This window comes from Nelusetta ayraudi, unplaced genomic scaffold, assembly GCF_046127955.1.
Source record: "Nelusetta ayraudi isolate G7.1 ecotype Tasmania unplaced genomic scaffold, CSIRO-AGI_Nayr_v1 ptg000182l, whole genome shotgun sequence".
In the NCBI taxonomy this organism is placed as follows: Eukaryota; Metazoa; Chordata; class Actinopteri; order Tetraodontiformes; family Monacanthidae; genus Nelusetta; species Nelusetta ayraudi.
The window spans coordinates 119,706-140,000 of record NW_027466231.1 but is presented as its reverse complement, the minus strand read 5'-3'; the positions used below and the strand labels follow the sequence as shown (position 1 = coordinate 140,000).

General features: G+C 46.9%; 3 protein-coding genes and 1 long non-coding RNA gene across 4 annotated transcripts in view; 3 read left to right on the top strand and 1 right to left on the bottom strand.

Moving 5' to 3' along the window:
* Positions 1-1,324, top strand: part of igsf11 (immunoglobulin superfamily member 11) — an 89,759-nt gene extending 88,435 nt beyond the window's left edge. Inside the window, exons 7-8 of the mRNA XM_076015217.1 lie at positions 139-286; positions 634-1,324. Coding sequence (XP_075871332.1) covers positions 139-286; positions 634-1,207 — 722 coding nt within the window. The 3' untranslated portion in view covers positions 1,208-1,324. The remainder of the gene's footprint in view (positions 1-138; positions 287-633) is intronic.
* A 3,511-nt stretch (positions 1,325-4,835) lies between these two features.
* On the top strand, positions 4,836-8,547 carry LOC142881138 (uncharacterized). The gene is made up of 9 exons (XM_076015228.1): positions 4,836-5,017; positions 5,876-6,232; positions 6,369-6,470; positions 6,916-6,972; positions 7,057-7,077; positions 7,170-7,355; positions 7,510-7,557; positions 7,647-7,706; positions 7,780-8,547. The coding sequence occupies exons 1-9, from the start codon at positions 4,960-4,962 to the stop codon at positions 7,836-7,838; spliced, it is 948 nt and encodes a 315-aa protein (XP_075871343.1). The 5' UTR covers positions 4,836-4,959; the 3' UTR covers positions 7,839-8,547.
* Positions 8,548-12,532: 3,985 nt separating this feature from the next.
* dhx40 (DEAH (Asp-Glu-Ala-His) box polypeptide 40) lies at positions 12,533-19,663 on the top strand. The gene is made up of 17 exons (XM_076015210.1): positions 12,533-13,159; positions 13,815-13,960; positions 14,062-14,181; positions 14,697-14,933; positions 15,041-15,107; positions 15,198-15,329; positions 15,988-16,087; positions 16,155-16,241; positions 16,337-16,519; positions 16,607-16,687; positions 17,438-17,595; positions 17,781-17,895; positions 18,592-18,700; positions 18,811-18,905; positions 18,982-19,051; positions 19,147-19,375; positions 19,504-19,663. The coding sequence occupies exons 1-17, from the start codon at positions 12,988-12,990 to the stop codon at positions 19,611-19,613; spliced, it is 2,211 nt and encodes a 736-aa protein (XP_075871325.1). The 5' UTR covers positions 12,533-12,987; the 3' UTR covers positions 19,614-19,663.
* Positions 17,900-18,579, bottom strand: LOC142881149 (uncharacterized). The gene is made up of 2 exons (XR_012925519.1): positions 18,404-18,579; positions 17,900-18,173 (listed from the first exon to the last, which is right to left on the bottom strand). It is a non-coding gene; the product is annotated as an uncharacterized LOC142881149 (long non-coding RNA).
* Positions 19,664-20,295: the final 632 nt, after the last annotated feature.

Sequence of the window (20,295 nt, the reverse complement as noted above, 5' to 3'; positions counted from 1 at the left end):
AGGTAGCAAATACCTGCAGTGACGCAGTGCATCGTTTCACTCTTCATCCTCTTCCTCGAAGTTTTACCCCGATGACGCGAGACTTCGGTCCAGTGTCATCAGTGTGTGTGTGTGTGTGTGTGTGTGTGTGTCCTGCAGCTCAGCCCCAGAGCGTGGGTCTGATTGCTGGGACCATCGCCACCGGGGTCCTGGCCGTCATCATCTGCTCCATGCTGGTGGTGGTCACTCTCTTCTACTGGAGGAACAAGAACAAGTACGACGAAGAGGAGATTCCCAATGAGATCAGGTGGGCTTTGCGACGGCCACCGCTTCCTCTGTGGAAGACAACATCTTCTCCGCTAGGACGGCGCCTGCCACGCTATTGGTCGGAGCTGGACTCCTTCACTGTGCGTGAAGCTGGCACAGCTGTGAATGGCATTAACAGGGGGCCGGGTTGTGATCATCTGGGAAGACGTATGAACAAATAAAGATACAGAACTTATGAACGAAATGAAGTTTATGTAACAGAAAACAACAGAAAACAACTCTAGAAGGTCTCAGTACATATACATACACACACATGTATGGTAATAATCATCATGATAATATTTAACAAGCAGTGCTAAGTGTTGGAGTGTGTTGTGTCTCGCTCAGGGAGGACGACCTCCCGCCCAAGAGGTCGTCGTCGGTCAAAGCCTTCCACGCCGACGCCTCGTCGTCGGAGAACGACACGCTGACGTCCACCAACACCTACAACAGCCGCTACTGGCACAACCCCAAGCCCAACTACGACACCAACTCCTACACCCGCTACAACGGCGACACCCGCCAGACCTTCTCCAGCGCCGCCGCCACCGCCGCCGCCGCCGCCGCCCCTCACGGGAGCCACGGTCACAGCGCGGCGGCGGCGCTGGCAGGAGCGGCGCCGAGCTCGGCCCCGCTGTCCCGACACACGCAGGCCGGGGGCGGGGCCGGCTCGGCGGCGGCGTTCGCCAACGGCAGCCACACGCTCCCGCCGCCCAAGACCCTGGTGGTCACCACGAACTCGGCGCCCTCGCCGCCGGCCATGGTGCGCAGCAACGGCTCGGTCGGCCTGAAACCGCCCGCGGCGTCGTCTGCGCACGGCCAGCACACGCACTCGTACGCCGTCAGCCAGGCCACGCTGGAGCGCATGGGCGCCGTGCCCGTCATGGTGCCGGCGCAGAGCCGGGCCGGCTCGCTGGTCTGAGGAGGTCTGGACTCAGCGGCAGCAGCAGCAGCAGCAGCAGCAGCAGACGTTTGCTGCTTCTTCTGCTTCTTCTCCGCCATCGACAGGAAGCCCGCTGCCCCCTTTTACAACTGTGTCTTTCCAGCAGTCTCTTTGACCTTTGACCCTGACTGCCATCTGAGAGCTTCACGACCCACCGGACGACGGCCCCGCGTCGCAGACAGGACCCGGGGTCTGAGTGGAGCTGTGTGTATTTTCCCGACGGCTGTCACCAGAGGATCCACGCTCAGAGCTCCGGTGGACACTGAGAGGAGCACACTTGGGTTCTTTTGGACTCCCAGAACTTTTTCAGGGTTGGATCTTCACGTCCTAACGATTATTACCGTCTCAGTCTTTTTCTCCTCTTCTCCTTTTTTCTTTTGTTACACTGAATATGAACAAACCCAGGAAGTTCATGTGTGTCCACTAGTGTGTGTGTGTGTGTGCGTGCGTGCGTGCGTGCGTGCGTGTGTGTGTGTGTGTGTGTGCACGCTCAGACGAGATCATGCACAAATTCCCCACTTTAACGCACGCGTCCGCAGCTTGGACTTGCAGTGAGCACTGGAGACGGAGACGCACTGGAACGCAGGCGGGATGGAAGGGGGCGTGGCCTTAGATGCAGGCGGAGGTGTTTCTGGTTGCAATACATTGTACCACATACTGTTATCGAACGCAAAGATTATTCTGGTTGTTTTTTTTGTTTTTTTGCACTTTTCAGAGCTATTTTGTATTGAACCTTCTGTCTTATGAACCATTTCCTCCAACCACAACCACACTCTGATTGGTAGAGGAGAAGCACTCGTACTCTATATCAAAAAGCAACAAGCTCCGCCCCCTAAGCCCCGCCCCCAGTAAAACGTGACTCTCTTCATCTTCTCAGTGTCCGCTGAGCTTTAAACTGCCCTGAAGAAATGCCAATGAGTGGACGTTTAGTGTTTTACAACAGACCAATGAAATATATATAAATATATATATATAAATATATATATATTTCAAGCTGATGTCATTTTTCCCTTAGCAGAGGAGAGCAAACCAGTGTTTTTCTACTGTAAATAATAATAATAATAATAATAATAACAATAATAATAATAATAATAATAATAATGTATTTACAGCAGTGGACGGACTGCAGGCGACGGCTCAGACGTGTCCGATATTTTTTAACTCTTGTGTCTTAATTTGGAAACTTCAGCAGAAAGGTTGTTTTTTTTTATAAGCAGTGCTCCTGGTTTCAATGTAGCAGTGTTTTTTTTCATGGTTTGGTTTTCTAATGAAAGTTGCTGTTTAATGTTAAGAACGGAGCTAAAAACAGAACTAATAGCATTGTGGGTGGGGTGGGGAGGTGGGGGAGGGGGGGAGGGGCAACAGTACGATACCTCCGCTGTACATCATGTTTTCCCTATCTTTGTCACCCCCCCATTCCCAAATGAGAAAAGCTGTTTCCTTTCCTCCACCACAGGACTCCTCTCCCTGTAGCTCTGAAGCTCTGAAGCTCTGAGCAATACACAGCTGCTGTGTGTGTGTGTGTGTGTGTGTGTGTGTGTGTGTGTGTGTGTGTGTGTGTGTGTGTGTGTGTGCGCGTGCAATTTATTGCAATTTCTTTTAATCCTTTAAAGCAATTGACACATTTGATTAATGGGTTGCATCAAATTTGCTGCGTGTGGGGTTTTTTTTTGGGGGGGGGTGCATTTTTTATAAAACATGTTTTGCCAACGGGAAATTCTGTCGCTGTTTATGAGTCCCGTGGTTTCATTTTGAAGGTCTCGCAAAGCCATTTTCCAAGCGGCAGAATTTGGATTTTGGAAGAGAAAAAAAAAGAAAAAAAAAAGGTGACAAACCCGGAGAGAAGCCGCAGTTTGTTCCCGCGTCGACTCCGTCATAAAATCCCATCCCGAAATGCAAACGAGATGAGCAATATGTCAGCTGAGGTCTTCCTGTCAGGTCACAGTCCCACAGCGAGTGCAGGCTTCATGCTTCAGTCTCTGCTGGCAGTTTATGTTGATGATGAATGAACTGTTGCCCATTTATTATTTTTTTTGTTTTTCTTTGTGAATCAACGTGTGTTGATGCGTTGACGTAACATAATACAAGTCTGGCTCAATCACACACCTGTTTGACCAGCGCTGTTTATTTGAATACTGTTCCAGTCAGCTGTACCCAAACCAAAATGGACTTTCTTGTGTTTTTTTCTTTTTGTTTGTTTGTTTGTTTGTTTGTTTGTTTTTTTTAGACTGTTGTTGAACCACAGGCTGGAAAAGGCCTTCGGTTCTCCTCCATCGGCTTCAGAACCACAGCTCCATTCCCTCTCTCTGAGGAGATGAGGCTGAGCATCTTCACCACTGAGTCTCTCTGTGTGGGAGTGAGCACAGACAGAGAGCACAATCAGCTGCTCACTCCCCAGCTCTCATGCAAAAGATGCTTTATTATCTGCTGTGTATATAATTTCATTCTACCCATTGATTTTTTTTTTCTTCTTTCTTTTTTTTTTTTTTTTTGTTGGCCAATATTAAAACCAGTCTGTAAATATGTAAAAAAAAATAAATAAAAATAAATCACATATTGTTCTTACTGTCAGTTGAAACAAAATAGGAAAAAGTAACACTGGAGCTTGTAGTGAATAAACATTGTTAATACATCTTTGCTCGCTCATGTGACTGTGTGACACGATAATGACTTCCAGGATATCACTCACTGTAGACACCAAGGTCAGTGTCTATTTTGATGTCATGGCAACACAGAGGGGCGGGGGTGTGAGAGTGGATGACAGTTGAAGTGTGTGTGTGTGTGTGGTGAAGAGCATCAAAAAAGTTGTTGTTGTTGTTTTACTGACGGAGGGTTCAGTGAAAACTCTCAGCAATGAAACTCTGGGGTTTCCACACTGCTAAAGCTGCTAAGCTAACCCAGGCCTGGGCAAAGGTGCTGGACGCCTTCCATTTGAAATGACAATAAAAGAGGATTCTCACTTTTCTCACTGGCACTTCCAGTTCCAGTTGATGATGAGTGCAGACGCGGTGACGAAACAGGAAGTTCCTGCAACCAGAAGAGCATTGCAAGACCAATGAGAGAAAAACGCAATGAGTCGATGAAAAGAAAATGAAATAAACCCGAGCAAGCCGTCAACTGCAAGGAGTCGCATTGAGAGAGCAGAACATCAAAATCCCCGGTAAATACTAGAGAGGTATTGCAGCCTTATTACTGTCTGTCAAAACAGAGCCACTTAATGCCACTGCACAACGTAGCATTAGTTCACCTTTGGAAGGTTTGGAGCTCCTTTGTACTGAAAGCAGATGGAAATATGTGGCAACAGTAATAAATACTACTAGAAAAAAAAAAAAAAATTGACAGAAAAAAAAAAAAAAAGTCAACAATCGCGTTTAAAATCTGATCCAATTCTGGTTCAAAAATGTAAAAAGTGAAAGTGAATGCGACGGTGCCTCCTGAACCTGAACCGTTGTCATGGATCGTCATGTTACTTAAAGTACAAACAGGAAGTGCTTGATGGAGAGATTGCTGTCACTCTGTCTCTGAACACAGTGTGTGTCTGTGTGTCTGTGTGTGTGTCTGTCTGTCAACACCTGCTATGACAAACAGCCCAGACCTCTGCAGACAGCGGGGGAGGGGGAGGGGGGCGATATGGACCTGTAGTTTTGTCCCATGATGCTTTGAGGCGTCCTCAGTGAGCAGGCAGTGCAGTGCAGCGCTGGTCACACTTCACACTGCACCAGACGGTGACGATGACGGCTCACATCCTGCTTGTCCTGGCGCTGTGCTTCACCCGGGCCTCCTCTCAAGGTATGACCCCCCCAGCCTTTTTAGTCAACCCGTGCGCGTCGCACACGGACGCGTGTTCAGCGCTGCGAGGGTTTCTGTGTAGAAAAAACATTTTTCATTACCTCCTTCAGAAGACCTTTGAGATGGTTTGGCCTTCGTCACGTCACATCTCACACGATAGCGGAGTTCTGATTGTTTGTTCGTCAAAATTCTGCTCCGCGTGATTTTAGTTTCAGCGTGGTTGATTGGTGTTGAAAGAAACACAGTGTCAAAGTGTCAGTGTTGGCTGGTCGGCAACAGGAAGCCGTTACAGTTGCAGTGGAACTGGTAGACGGGACACGATGGTGTGAACCTGAAGCAGATGGAAATTCCACACTTTGTCTGGTCAGTGTTTAAAATAGATGAAGTACATCAGGTAAATTCCACGAGTGTACATATATAGATATATATATATATGGATATATGTGTATACATATATATATATATATATATATATATATATATATATATATATACATATATATATATATATATATATGTATATATATATATATATATATATATATATATATACTTATGTGTGTGTACATATACATGTATATATACTGTATTTATATATACATAACTTACATGAATGTAAACGAAAACATAGAATATAAATATATATAGTTGGTTCCTTTTTTATACAAATATATGTACATATGTATATATATATATACTGTAAATATGTCCATTAATTAAGTGTATGTGTGTATATATATATACATACGTGTGTGTGTGTGTGTGTGTGTGTGTGTGTGTGTGCAACTGCACAGTTAACCTCCATTGCAGTTCCATGCAGTCAACACAAGGAACTTTTCACTCCGTGTTTCCCTTCAGGCGGTCGGACAGACGGTCGGACAGACAATCGGACCTCCTGCGAGAAGTTGGGTCCGTGCGAGAGCCACGACCTGTGGGTCCGGCCGGGCTCCTCGGTTCTCCTCCCCTGCAACCTCTCGGCTTCAGCCCCCCTCGGCGTCTCCTGGGTGCAGATCCGGCAGAGCTTCCTGGTCCAGCTCACGCCTGGGGGCCACGTGAAGTTTGTGGAACCCAGGCAGGGTCGGGTGACGGTCTTCCCCAACGGAGCTTCGGGGGGGAACTTCTCCATCCGCTTGGACCGTGTGCAGCCTTCTGACCTGGACTCGTACTGCTGCCAGAGCGCACGCCACTGTGTTCAGGTGAACCTGCTGAGGAGAGGTGAGTGCAGCGCCGCTGCAGAAGCCACGCAGCCGCCCACTGTCCAAAGGCGACAAGCACGTGAGGGGGGGGGGGTCTGAGTTTCCTGTCAGAAGCAACTTTGCGCCACCGCACTTCTCTCTCACTGCTTTTGAAGGTCTGCAAGTCAAGACGCAGCTGATGTGGGTTTCTGCTTGCGTCGCCCCGGTGGTTTTCGTACTGCTGCTCGTCGGATATTTCCGTTGCACCAGACACAGCCGTGAGTACCGGTGACCTCAGAGACTCCTCCCACATGTTGAGAGACTCTGTCTGTTTTATAAATGGATGGGTGAGTGGTTGTTTCCTCCGGAGAGGCTCGGCATTGTTGTTCCGCTCTCCAGCCTGTGTGCTGTAGCGACCCAGGCTGAGAGGCCAGAGTGAAGGTGGGCCTCAGTCTGCTGAGAGCTTCCACAGTGGCTGGAGGTTGACTAGAACTACTGTAGACCCCCGGGGGGGGGCTGTTTCACACTGCCGCTCATCATCAAGGCTCCGCCCCACCCCCGGGAGAGCACGCAGTGTTGACAGCGCGAAACTGCACTGCAAATACACAGTCGCACGGTTCTCCACCTTCTCTGAGTTGCAGCTCAACGCTGTGGCTGAAATGAACGCATGAAGTGAAAGTGAAGTTGACCTTTTAAAAATCCAATGCGTACCGCGACTCCCAGGTCAAGGCGCTGCCGTCAAGGAAACCCACGGTCAACCCACGCAGGAGTCCCAGACAGGTAAGGACGCCGACCGCTCTTGGTCACCGATCCCCTGGGGATTCTCCTTCACCTTGCTGCTTTGCTGTCGTCCCTTTCCTCCAGGAGCAGACAACCTGGTGTACGGTGAGTCCACTCCGCTCCGACCCCTCGCCTGTGCGTCTACTCAGCGCTTTGTGCGGTTGTGTCGGACCTGAAGCTCTCTGTGTTAACATCAGAGAACGACAGCCACTGCCCGGCCTACCGGCAGGCCGCCGCCATGGCCAATCGGAGCAGCGGGCCGGCAGGAGCGACGGTCACGGGTCCGCCCGCTCACCGCGGCACCGGTGGAGCCGCTCCCAACCAGAACCAAGTGAACCGGGACAGGATGGAAAGTCAGAGGAGAAGGTGGAGATTTCACACAGGTGCGTCTGCTGCTTCTTGAAATGTGATATCCATTGACTGGTATTGCATTGCACTGATATTAATACTACACTGCTGCTGTACATTCTGTCATTTCCCCTGACTCATTAAAGTTGAATGTAAACTGATTGACTCTTCTCTCTCTCCTCCCTGCAGAGATGTTCAACAGGCTCCGCCCAGCCAGTTTCAGTCGCCATTTCTACGGTGTGACAATTTTCTTTGTTCTTATTATTTTTTTGGCCGGATGAATCCCTTTTTTTTTTTTTTTTTAAATCCTTCACCTCTTCACACAGTGAACCAGGCTGAGCTGAGCCACAGCAGCAAGCAGGACACACAGAGGAGTCAACAAGCAGGTACTGGGGACTCGGCCTCAGGCGTGCCGAGATGACGACGACGATGAAGTGAAACCATTCTTTGTCTCCTCAGATCTGAAGTACAACAACCCAGTGTACGCCTGGGACCCTGAGGCTCCCAGCCAGCAGTGAAGACCCCCCCAGGATGAAGCTGAGGGAAAGCTTTCCCTTTCCCTCTCTGTGAAGAACCTCAACATGTGTTGGCTGCAGTTGGATCTTTGGTTCCGGACACGGTGGAGGTTCGGACTACGAGACAATTTGAGTTTCACTTGTCACTCCCCAGTTGGGCTGATCTCGACTGAAGGAGGATTTCACTGGGGCGGTGTCAACAATGGCTCTGATGACACGCTTTCCATCCACTTTCACTCTTGAAATGTTGTTATTTGGGCAAAGAAAACTCGCAGAAATTGCATGACAAGGTTTCAGTATGTGGGGCACTCATAGAAATCCTGATAAAATCCTGTACATGGGCATAATCTGCCATTTTTTTAACGACTCGCTGTGCTTGCAACAGGATCTGTTAGTTTCATGTGTTAGTGTGTTGTCTTTGTGATGCAGCCAGGATTTAAAATCAGGTAGGATTTGAAAAATGTGGTTTTGAGTCTCTGATCTTTGGAGCCGTCCCTTTGATTTCAATGTAAAACCTTCACTTCGCTGGAGTTTCATGAACTGTGTTTTACACGCTAAGTGTTTAAATGATTTCATTTGGTTTTCCTTCTTCTGATGGATTTCAGTTCTCTAACTTACGTTTCATGAAAAGATATTTTGACTGTTCAAAAAAAAAAATCTTATTATTATTATTATTATTAAGCACATTTTATGTTTCTTGGTTTGTGGGAAATAAAACAACTGTGAACTTGAGCTGCTGTGGTGATTTGCGTGTCTTGCCAGTGCGTCACTGTGCCTTCCGCTGCAGCATCAGCTGCCAGCTGATTAACGCTGAGAGAGAGGTGTGGAGTATTTTCAGCAGCTTCGTTCCACTTAAGCATTATGAGAAGCAGCTGCTGCTGCTGCTGCTGGGACCTCACGACGTTCCAGGGATGATGAAGACGGCCCATTCACACCACCTCCTGGCCACCTCGATGGCCGTGCTGCTGCTGTCTTTGGAACGGGGATCTCTCTGTGGGAGCGTGACGACCTACACTTGCCATGATGGCTTCATGTCCATTTATATAGCCAAGGAACAACTTGCCCCTCTTCCATCTGCCATCTACATTCAAGGTAAGTCCACAGCAAGCAGCTCGAGCCGGATGCTGGCCAGTCATCCAGCCTGAGCTGCTCTTGGTTTTTTACACAGATGAGCGCGGAGGATACCACCAGGTTGTTGCGTTGGCAGAGCAGTGCAGCTACCTCCTCAGAGAGACGGAGACCCTTGTTGTCCTGACTGTGACCTCTGATGGGTGCTTTGTCAGAAGATCAGTGAGTCTCCTTCATGGGACAACCTGTCAACTCTTGCCAACGCACAAATCTTCCCTCATCAGTCTTTTCGTTTATGTCTCTGGGACGTTATAGAAAGACGCCACGTATCTGACTGTTGTCTTCATGGCCCATGCAGGCGGGGGCGGAGTCGAGGTTGTGAAGTCAATAGCTGTCACTTGTGAGAGGAATATTGAAGGTAGGTGGGATCTAGATCAGTGGTTCTCCACTGGTGGAGCCTCAGGACCCACGTTTCTTTTCCCCTCATCACAAACTCACAACCCAAATTTAATCCACATTATTAATAATAATAATAATAATAATAATAATAATAATAATAAAAACAAAACGGTAGCTCCACTTTCTATTGTAAAGAAACGATTGAATTGATGTGGAAACTGCCCACAAAGCTGCCGCCCAATCAGAACAGCTCAGCGACCCAGTCTTGGGTCACGACCCACCAGTCGAGAGACGCTGATCTAGCTCGTGTCATCAGTGAGTGTTGGGCGTCATCACCTGTGTTTCCCACAGATGCGAGACCACCCAAGCCCCCGGGGGGACCCAGGTTGTTTTCCTGCAGCGAGAAGGGCTTCCAGATAACTGTCCCTCGGAACGCCACAGCGCCACCTCTCAACCTGGACAATGTGCACATTGTTTCCAGCCGGGGTCGCTGCAAAGCCCGAGCCAGATCCGAGGACGCCGTCACCTTCCGCTTTCCTTTCACTGACTGCGGCACACAGTCCACGGTGAGGCCTCTGTCGGTCGAGGTTCACGGCCTCCTGTTGGTGACACAGTGTGACAGTGCTGCTTGTGTTTTCCAGCTTGCAGGTGGAATTCTAACCTACTGGGTCAGTGTTGAAACTAAGCCACCTCAGAGAGGCTCCATATATCGGGACCCCCCATTACAGTGAGACTGACACTGTTTGCTGACGATATCATCCTTATTTATTCATATTGAGGCTGTTACTGTTAAGGTGCTACTGAAATTGAGATATCTTCTGATGCTGAAAATATTATTATTATTATTATTATTTATTTTTTTGTTAAGCACTGTGGGTTGCATTTCCTTGTGTATGAACAGTGCTATATAAATAAAGTTTATTTTTTTATTATTATATCTATGATGGCTTTCTAAAGCCTCTGAGTTCCCATATAAACACAAAATTTCATTTTTTTTCCCCCCATATTTCTTAACTACAAAATATTTCTATTCCTCCTGTAAACAGAATTGGACTCTGGTGAAAAGCCAGAAGGTTCACACTCTGTCCTCACGGTGTCTGACTCGGAAAGAGACGTCGCCCATTGGTTTATGAATGTTTCAAAACCTGAAAAATTTCATTTTGGATATATGGATGGCACCGGAAGTGGGCAATGGTTTGAGAGTGAGTGCAGCGTGAGCCCCAACACTGGTTCACTTGTTGGTCAGCCAACTGCACTGCACTGCACTTTGGCGGGTCCTGCTGGCCAAACGATAGAATGCACCAGACGGGCCATCCATTTGACAGACAGTCCGAGCTCCCACTAAGCTGAGCGTTCATAAAGTGGCAAAAAGCATTTTTGCTGGACGCCGCAACCAAAGATCCAAACTGACTGAGATTACTAAGAAATTTTGCATTGTGGGGGCAAAAAAAAATACTCCTCTTCTCTTGTCCTTTGCTCTGTTTTCAGTCTTTTAGTACAATGCAGCTTTGACCTGGCCAGAATGATGAATTTAAGCGTCCAGGTTGAAGGATTTGAATCTAAACCAACTGTAAGGCAAGAGGAACTTCTGAAGACAGACATTAGATTTGCCAAAGGTTGTGTGTGTGTGTGTGTTCAATTAAATCCACTCATTCATTTCAATGGCTTTTCTTGTGTACTGCTTTTTAAAAAAAATAAAAATAAAATCAGGACCCCCAAATCTTTACTTTACAGATGCCAGCTACAGGTTTTTCTTCTCCTCCCGTGAGCTTCCAACAGTGACTGCACTAGGACAAGCCGTGTATGTTGAGGTGTTTGCTGTCAAACATAAGGACAAGGAATTGACTCTGCTGCTGGAGGACTGCTGGGCCACTCCAACACAAAATCCCAATGACCCACAACGATGGAATCTTCTCGTCAAAGGGTCCCAACCCCCCCCCCGCCGCCGCCGCCGCCCCCCCCCCTTTTTTTTGAAGCAATCACGCTTTTCCATTTTTGAAAGTTACAAGTCGCCTTTCTCCTAAAAACAAAAATAGTCTGAGCAAATGTTCTCTTTATTCCAGTTGTCCCTTTGAGGGTGACAGCCACAGGACAGTGCTGTTGCCAAGTTACCTCCAGTGTGGAGTTGGAGGTTCCCTCTCTTCATAAGCGCTTTGTGGTGAAGCTCTTCTCTTTCGTCAAGCCCCAAACGCCTGACAAACTGGTCAGTAAACTTTTCAAATATAATGTTGTTGCTTTTTTCAATCTTTAACCAAAACTGGGTTGCATTTTGTTTTGACAGGTTTATTTCCATTGTGATGTCAACGTCTGCAAAGGATCAAATTGCTCCCAGCCTTGCAGAAGCAGTATGTACAGATTTGTCTTTGACTGTGTCTGAAAACTGAATGTGTTCCTTTGATTGAGTGTGAACAACGGTGACTTCTCTTCTTATCTTTCAGGAAGGTAGACGTGAAGAAGAAGAGCTGAGGAAATTCTTCTTCACACTGTGCACTCTAGTGAACGCCTTCTTCTGTGAATAACACAAAAAAAGACTTTCTCAAGATTTTTCTCAATCAATAAATTAAGTTTAACAAGCAGATTTTTTCAATCCAACTAAACATATTGAACATTGAGTATAGCAGAGCGTATAGCCTTGGTTGTGCACCTGGTGTCCTGCCCACAGAGATTGAAGAACTGTTTTGAAAGAAGAATCTGTGAGAGTCTGTTAGCTGCCATCTTGCACCAGCATATTTCTAAGGAAGCCCGGTGTGGACAATCCAGCTGCCTGGCAGCAGAGCGTTTGGTATTTACGGTGAACGCTGGCGTCCTCAAATAAACCAACAAGGACGAAGAAGGGGGACCAGGGGTACCCAGGTTTGGTATAAAGGCCCACTGTAGTTCACTGGCAAGCTCAGGAGAGGGAGAGAGGGTGAAAGACGCTGCAATCTGAAATGTAACCACTTGATGTCGCTGTTTCTTCTTCAAAATCTCTAAATATTACACAGTGGACCTTTTCATCTATGAGAAGAGTTCAGCTGAAATAATGGGGGGGGGATGAAGGAAGGCAAACATAATTTGGAATATGATCCTCTGAGCAGATTGTACCGGCCTGCGCTTGATGAAAGTGTAGGAGTGCGCCATCATGTGGCTTAGTTTAGCTACACCAGGCTGGCTGAAAAGTCCCTCCTCTGACTCTGACGCCCGCATGATGATTGTAACCAAAACAGTAAACTTCACAGTAGCTGCCACAGAGCTACGCAAGGTCACGGAAGGCTGAAGCAGCTTCGAATTTAACTGCTCTTTATTTATTTATAGTTTCACGACATTCCACGACTTACAAACGTGTATAGCTTCAAAGATGAACACACGCCACGACAAAGAAATCAGACGATCAATAACTTGACGACGGGGTTCTTGGCGAGAAGAAACACGACGTCATGGGAAGAATACTCCAATGGGTCGCCGGTACATGGATCACGTGTCAGCTGCTCGACCAGTAGAATCGCAGCATTCTTCCGTTTCCGGAAGAAGCTGGGTGCGTGAGTGTCGTTTGAAATACGGGATTTGTTATCAGAAGTGTCGCAAAAAAGCAAAAACAGCTAACCGGCTGTGTGCTTATTTCATAACATACACCGGCATCTGTTTGTAAACTCGCATAGAATTTTGTTTTGTTTTATTTTGTTGTTGTTGTTGTTTTTTTTAAATAATGTCCAAATCAACAAGACGGGACAAAAAAGACAGCGCGTCCAAACACTTGCCGATCTATCAACACAAAGCCAAGCTGGTGGAGGCTGTCGGCGACAGCACTTTCCTCCTGGTCACCGGGGAGACTGGCAGCGGGAAGACCACGCAGCTTCCCCAGTACCTCCATCAGGCTGGTGAGCAGCAGCGTGTCGCCGTGCCGCCGGTGTTACGTCCCTTGTGGTTTCCAATTCAACTGGTTCCCTTAGCGAACCGTCAGTGTTTGAAACATGGCACAGGCTTTGTCATAGTTGTGGCAGTGTTGTGTTGGATTGTCCATCAACTCACTGTTTACATAAGCGGCCGTGGGTGTAAATACAGGTCGAGCAATTGTAATGATTCCAAAAAGTAAAGGATAAAAAATATCTTCATCGTGTCAAATTGTTCTGTTGACAGTGATGTGATGAACACACTTTCACACAGACCATGACGTTAATGGCGTAAGTGACGAAGAGTCAACATTTTATCTTAATGTAGTTTAAATCAGGAATCAGATGACTGTTTTCATCAAAGCATCATAAAATATAGCTGTTATTTTATTTTAAATTGAAAAAAAATTGTTTGCTAAATATTTTAGATTGATAAGTTAATAAATGAGCTTGATGCAAATGTGTGCATATCGTCTGCAGCTGTTTGGTGAGGAAAGCAGTTGAACTGGGAACCAGTAGGGACCCCCACATGGCCTGACCCCCACCACCAGGGGTCAGGCCACGTGTCTGACTGTTCCACTTCTTTTTAATGCTCGAACCATTGTCATCGCTTAACTCCCGCCGTCACGCAACTCGTGTGCAGGTTTCTGCCGAGATGGGAAAATAGCCGTCACTCAGCCCCGCAGGGTGGCTGCCATCACAGTGGCCCAGAGAGTGGCCGAGGAAATGCAGTGCACTCTGGGTAGGGAGGTCGGCTACCAGGTGCGCTTTGACGACTGCACGTCACAGGTGAGAGAGGCTCACACGAAAGCTCCTTCCTTCTTTCTTTCTCTCTTCGTGCTGAACCACAACCCCCCTCCAATGCCAACCCGTGTGTGTCTGTCCGCCAGGACACCGTGGTGAAGTACATGACTGACGGCTGTCTGCTGCGGGAGGTCCTGGCTGATCCGGTGCTGTCCCAGTACAGTGTGGTTATCCTGGATGAAGTGCACGAGCGCAGCCTCAACACAGTGAGCCACCACAGTTGCCATCCAGTCTGAACAAACAACACAATGTAAACACTGGCAGGTCCGGGGGCGACGGACCCCTGCTACAAAAAATGTATCTATTATTGTCACTCATGGTCACTAAGTATAGATCACCCCTGTCTAATATTATTATTTGAAATATTATTCACTTTTTTTTTTTTTTTTTGCCAAGAGGAACCTGTGTGTGTGTGTGTGTGTGTGTGTGTGTGTGTGTGTGTGTGTGTGTGTGTGTGTGTGTGTGTGTGTGTGTGTGTGTGTTGTTATGCAGACTGTCATGGCTGATATATTGTCAGGTTATAAAACACCTACTTAGTACTGAATGAATGCTGACTGGAAGATTTTTATTCTTTAAACCAACATCTCCATCTCTGGCACACACACACACACACACACACACACACACCTCCCTACTATTGATGAGTGTTTTGCACACTGGCTGCAGGTGCTGGTTCACCCCAGCGAGTCCTTTAGCGTTGTCTTCACTGGACTTGTTGCAGGATATCCTGCTGGGCCTCTTGAAGAAGCTCTTCTCCGACCCTGACAAGGCCACCAGGGGGCGCTGCGTCCCTCTCAAAGTGGTGGTCATGTCTGCCACCTTGGAAAGCGACAAACTCTCTGCCTTTCTTGGCGACTGTGCCGTCTTCACCATCCCGGGCAGGACCTTTCCCGTCACCTGCTGCTTCGGCACAGCCGTGGGACCCAAGGACGTCGAGAGCACGGCTTACGTCAGAGAGGTCCCCGTCCCTCAGCTTCGCTCTTCTTCAGTTTTTTTGTGGTTTTTTTTAATTTATGTGTGATTTACAACAAGGTGAAAATCTTTTCAATGTCTCCGCTGCGTCAGGTTGTCAGAATGGCCCTGGACGTTCACACCAGCGAGATGGCTGGAGATATTCTGGTCTTCCTCACAGGTTGGTTGGAAGGACGGAGAAGACGTTGAAAACGCGCCATTGTTTAAATGCAACAGAGTCCGCGGGGTTGATAATGTCCGTTGTCAACAGGTCAGGTGGAGATTGAGCGCGCCTGTGACCAGCTGTATGACAAAGCCGAGTCCATCGACTACCGCTACGATGTCCAGGATGAGACGGTGGAGGGCCTCCTCATTCTGCCCCTCTATGGGTCAATGCCCACTGGTAAACACCACCGCTGTTTAAGCAACACAAGTTATGATTCACTGTTAGTTTTTGAAAAATTAAATCCTTTATGATTTTCTGCTTCTTTTGATTTGATTTGATTTGATTTGATTTGATTGATTGATTTATTTCGAACATGAAGCAAAATGAGAAAATAAAAGGGATACAAAACCAAAACATGCAAAAGAAAAGTTAAAAACGCCAGTGGAATATACATGAAAATAAAGTTATTCATGTCCGAAGAGGGGTCGGAGGAAGTATAAACTTGTATGTACCCCTAAACTCAAATAAATATACAAACCTATGAACTAAATTAAGTTTACACAACTAGAGGACAGAAAACAGAAAACAACAAAAGAAAACAACCAAAGACAAATCTAAACAAAAGACAACACCAGTTTTAAAGTATAGTGCAGGAATTCAACTGTAAGAACACTGGAGAGATTTTATAAGTCTACATATATAAATATATATATATATTTCACTCCTTTTTATTCATTTTGCTTCCTTAATTTCTTTCTATATTATTTTATCTTAAGGAATTGTCTCATAGCAGTGAGGTCGACTTGTCAAATTTTCAAATTGGATACAAAATGATTTAAAAAAAAGTTGTTGTTTTTTTTTACTGCAAATCAGAAGCCAGTGTCTGTGCCCACAGATCAGCAGAAACAGATCTTTCAGCCTCCGCCCAAAGGAATCAGGAAGTGCGTGGTGGCCACCAACATCGCAGCAACGTCTCTGACCATCGACGGCATCAGGTGAGGGAGGTCGTCTATCACACAGTGTCTGACTCCAGCTGCCACTCACTGCCTCTGTCCCCTGAAGGTACATCATAGACAGTGGCTTTGTCAAGCAGCTCAACCACAACTCCAGGGTGGGCATGGACATCTTGGAGGTGGTCCCCATTTCAAAGTGAGAACGTTTTTGCTTTTGTTTTTCTTTTATTTTGAAAAGACTCTCAGATAGAGACTGCGACTGAATGGTGGTGGTGGTTCCTCTGTGATTAGAAGCGAGGCTCAGCAAAGGGCGGGCCGAGCTGGAAGAACCTCCGCTGGAAAGTGCTTCCGAATATACAAGCAGGAGTTCTGGGAGCGCAGCATGCCGGACTTCACGGTTCCAGAAATCCAGCGGACGAGTTTGACCTCTGTGGTTCTCACGCTCAAGTGCCTGGGAGTCCACGACGTCATCCGGTGAGGCCGGCGATGCTCCGCCTTTGGCCGCCACTCTTTCCGTTTCTCCCCTTTGCTTTCGTAGTGACCCGCTTGTTTCTGTCCAAGGTTCCCCTATCTGGACTGCCCAGAGGAGCGCTTCCTCCTGGAGGCACTGAAGCAGCTCTACCAGTTTGACGCCATAGACAGGTGTGTCGTCTCAGGGCCCACACCACCAAGTCCTAGAGAACCCACATTTATGCCACAGCACTCAAATGTAGTCCACACCATTCAAAAGGCTAATCCACTTTCTATCATTCCAGTCAATACATTTGTTTGTTTGTTTGTTTGTTACCTTCCTTTAGTGTCATTGATACACTGAGGCAAGCCTCATGGACTGTGCAGACGAGAGTACAAAGCAATACAAAAATTAAAATACATATCAGCACATTAAAATACAGTAAAATGATATCATATTTTTAAATATTTTATTTTATTTTTGTCTCTATCTTCAGTTCATATAATTCTTGACCTTTTGCACCGTAGCCAATTTCTTTTGTCTTTTCTGTTGTTGCTGTAATTATGCAAATTTCCCCATCGTGGGATCAACAAAGGTCTTCTTCTTCTTCTTCTTCTTCTTCTTAAAAATACAGTAACGAGAAAACGTGTGCAATTGGAAGACAGGAAAGTAGTGATGAAGGATTTAAACTGAGTGAGTGGGATGAGTGAATTTAACTTGAGCAACAGCCGCAGATGCAGAAGCAGAGAAGGCGTGGATATCAATTATATTCCCTTGTTAAATAAAAAAAAGATAAGAAAAAAAGAGGAAACGGCACAAAGCGGCGACCCAGTGGAAAGAGCCCGTCCAGCCGCCAGTGGAGCAGTGCACCTAGCAGCATTTCCTCTGTATGCCAGCGTTTTGACGCGGTCGTGTTTCCTGGTTGTGTGTTTGGCTTGCAGGAGAGGCAGCGTGACGCAGCTGGGCCAGCTGATGGTTGAGTTCCCCCTGCAGCCAGGCCTCACCAGGGCTTTGCTCAAAGCCGCTGCCCTGGGCTGCCAGGAGCTGCTGCTCCCCCTGGCTGCCATGCTGTCTGTGGAGAACATCTTCATCAGACCAGGTTCACTGCACACTCAAATAAACACGCGCTTGAGAAATAATATCCTCTCCAGGGAATTCAAAGTAAATACAGAGAGTTGATCCGCAACATGTTCCGCTTATCGAGCATTAAATGTGGCACGTTTTGAGTTCAAAGCAAGACTTGTGTGTGTGAGTATGGTTGTTGGGTCTGTGCTCTTGCCGTAGGTAAACCCGAGAAGCAGAAAGAAGCGGATCAGAAGCACAAAGCCCTGGCAGCAACAAGTGGAAGCATGAATGACTTTGCAACTCTGTTGACTGTTTTCCAGTGCTGTAAATCCAGGTAAAGAGCTTGTGTGTGTGTGTGTGTGTGTGTGTGTGTGTGTGTGTGTGTGTGTGTGTGTGTGTGTGTGTGTGTGTGTGTGTGTGTGTGTGTGTGTGTGTCATCCTACCAGCATGTACTCAGGACTTTAAACTGTGGGTTAATGTTCCAGGCTCAGAATCACACATGGGTTTCTTATCCCAGCGGCGTCAAGTTAAAAAGTGACTCAGATGTTTGCAGTGTGTCAAGGATCAGGATACATTGTCATTTCCCCACACGTGGGAAATTTGTCTTGGCCACTTCACCCATTTAAAGGGCGTCCTTCAAGTCGGAACTGTCAGCTTTGCACGTAGTAAAAATAGCCGGTTATTTAATTTTCTATTGTTTTTATTATTTTTATTTTAGTTCTTGCTTGCGTCTATATTTTATGTACGTTACTCAGTTGACTGGAGCCCTGTTACTGAAAGCATTTCCCTCGGGATGAATAAAGTATTTCTGATTGTGAAGACAAAAGAACCCCAATGGCCACAGGCACATCAGTCACTGCATTACACTGCATACATGCATCATATCAAAGTTCACACACAAGAGTGCAAAAGTCATAAATGAAGTCATACAAGCAAGCGTATGTAAATAACACCGAGTGCACATCCACTCGGTCTTCATCATCACCGGTATATTGGCTGTGAGTCCTTTGCTTGCTTGCCGTCTCTGCAGCGACAGGCCCTCGTCGTGGTGCAAAGACAATTGGATCCACTGGAGGGCGCTGAAGTCCGCCTTTAGCGTCGAGACTCAACTGAGAGAGATCCTCTTGCGGCTTCAACAGGTACAGCAACTTTCAGCAGAATCTGCCATGATGAATCACGTGACCTGCTGCCCCCCAACCCCCCCTTCAAGCCTCATTGTTGTTGTTTTTTGTTTTCTTTCTTTCATCAGAAGAAAGATTTTCCAGTAGAGAGGTTTGATGGTGACAGCAGTGAGCTGTTCCGGCGCTGCCTTTGCGCAGGATACTTCACCAACGTTGCCAGAAGGTATCACCACCGCTTCACCTCTCCAGTCACCGTAAGACCAATGTGAACTCCTGAGGAACGTCGCTCCCTCTTCCAGGTCCGTCGGGAGGGTGTTTTGCACGATGGATGGCAACGGCTCCATGGTTCACATTCACCCATCATCCTCGGTAATAAAGCCACGGGCTGAGTTGCAATCACCAAATTGAAATAAAGCGTTGTGTCCGGTCCGGTCCGATCACGGCTCTCTCTGCCTCCTCGGAAGCTGTACGACAAAGAGGCGGAGCTGAACTGGGTCATCTTCCACGACGTCCTGGCCACCTCACGCGTCTTCGTGAGGACCCTGTGTCCAATCCGCTACGACTGGGTCAAAGACCTGCTGCCAAAACTCCACCAGGTGGACGTCTACGAGTTGAGCAGCGTGGCAAAAGAAGAAGTGACCGAGGATGAGATCATCAAATGGGAGAAAAGGGAAGCGGCCAAAAGACAACAAGGTGTTTTGGAGAACTCCCTCGATGACTTTTTTTTTTTTTGCAAATGGGAAATGTAAACGTTTGTCCAGCGCGTTGTTAAATTACCCCTAAGTCAACACACACCTTGTGCTCTCCTCCCTCCTCCGCAGAGGTTTCCACAGAGGAGGCGGTGGAGAAGCTGAAGAAGAGGAACACCGAGAGCAGCATCAGCGACGCTCGCGCTCGATACCTGCAGCGCAAGCACCAGAGAAAAACTTAGAGTGCAGCTCTTTTAAAGTGTAATGACGTAATAATAAATGTGCTACTTTTTGTAAGACTGTCAGCTTTGCGTGTGTTTGTTTTGAAACAGGCTTCCTGTTCTTTTGACAGGTAACACAACTATGCACAGGTACTGCCCGAACAATGAGAATATCCAGAAAAGGTTGTTTTATTTTGGCAATTTAACATCAAAGATGAAAGCAACACATTTTAATTGACATCTCAAGCAGTTCCTTGTTGTAACTTTGCTCATTAACATTTTCATCTTATTAAAACCACAAAGCCACAAACTCAGAAAATTATTATAAAATAAGCTGCAAGACCTGATCAGCAAAATGCAAAGAAATAAAAACTTGAAATACATTGATTTGCATATTATTCCTTTATATAATATGTCACATTCACCTTTTCAGTTGAACTGCAGAAATACAACAACCTGTTCAGGGTATTCTAATGTTCTGGCTAGTACCTGTGTTTTAGTAAAAACAATCAAAAGCTGTCTTGGGTCAAAGACAGTTGGAGTTCTAGAGTGATTTTGTTCAAACGCTTACACAAAGAAACAGGACGTAATTAACATGACAGGATGAGGCGTGAGCAAACTGCGGCCGGGGGGCCACGTGTGGCCCATTCAGCTCTCTAATCCGGCCCGCCGAACTTGAAACTATGTCAATAAAGCTCACGAA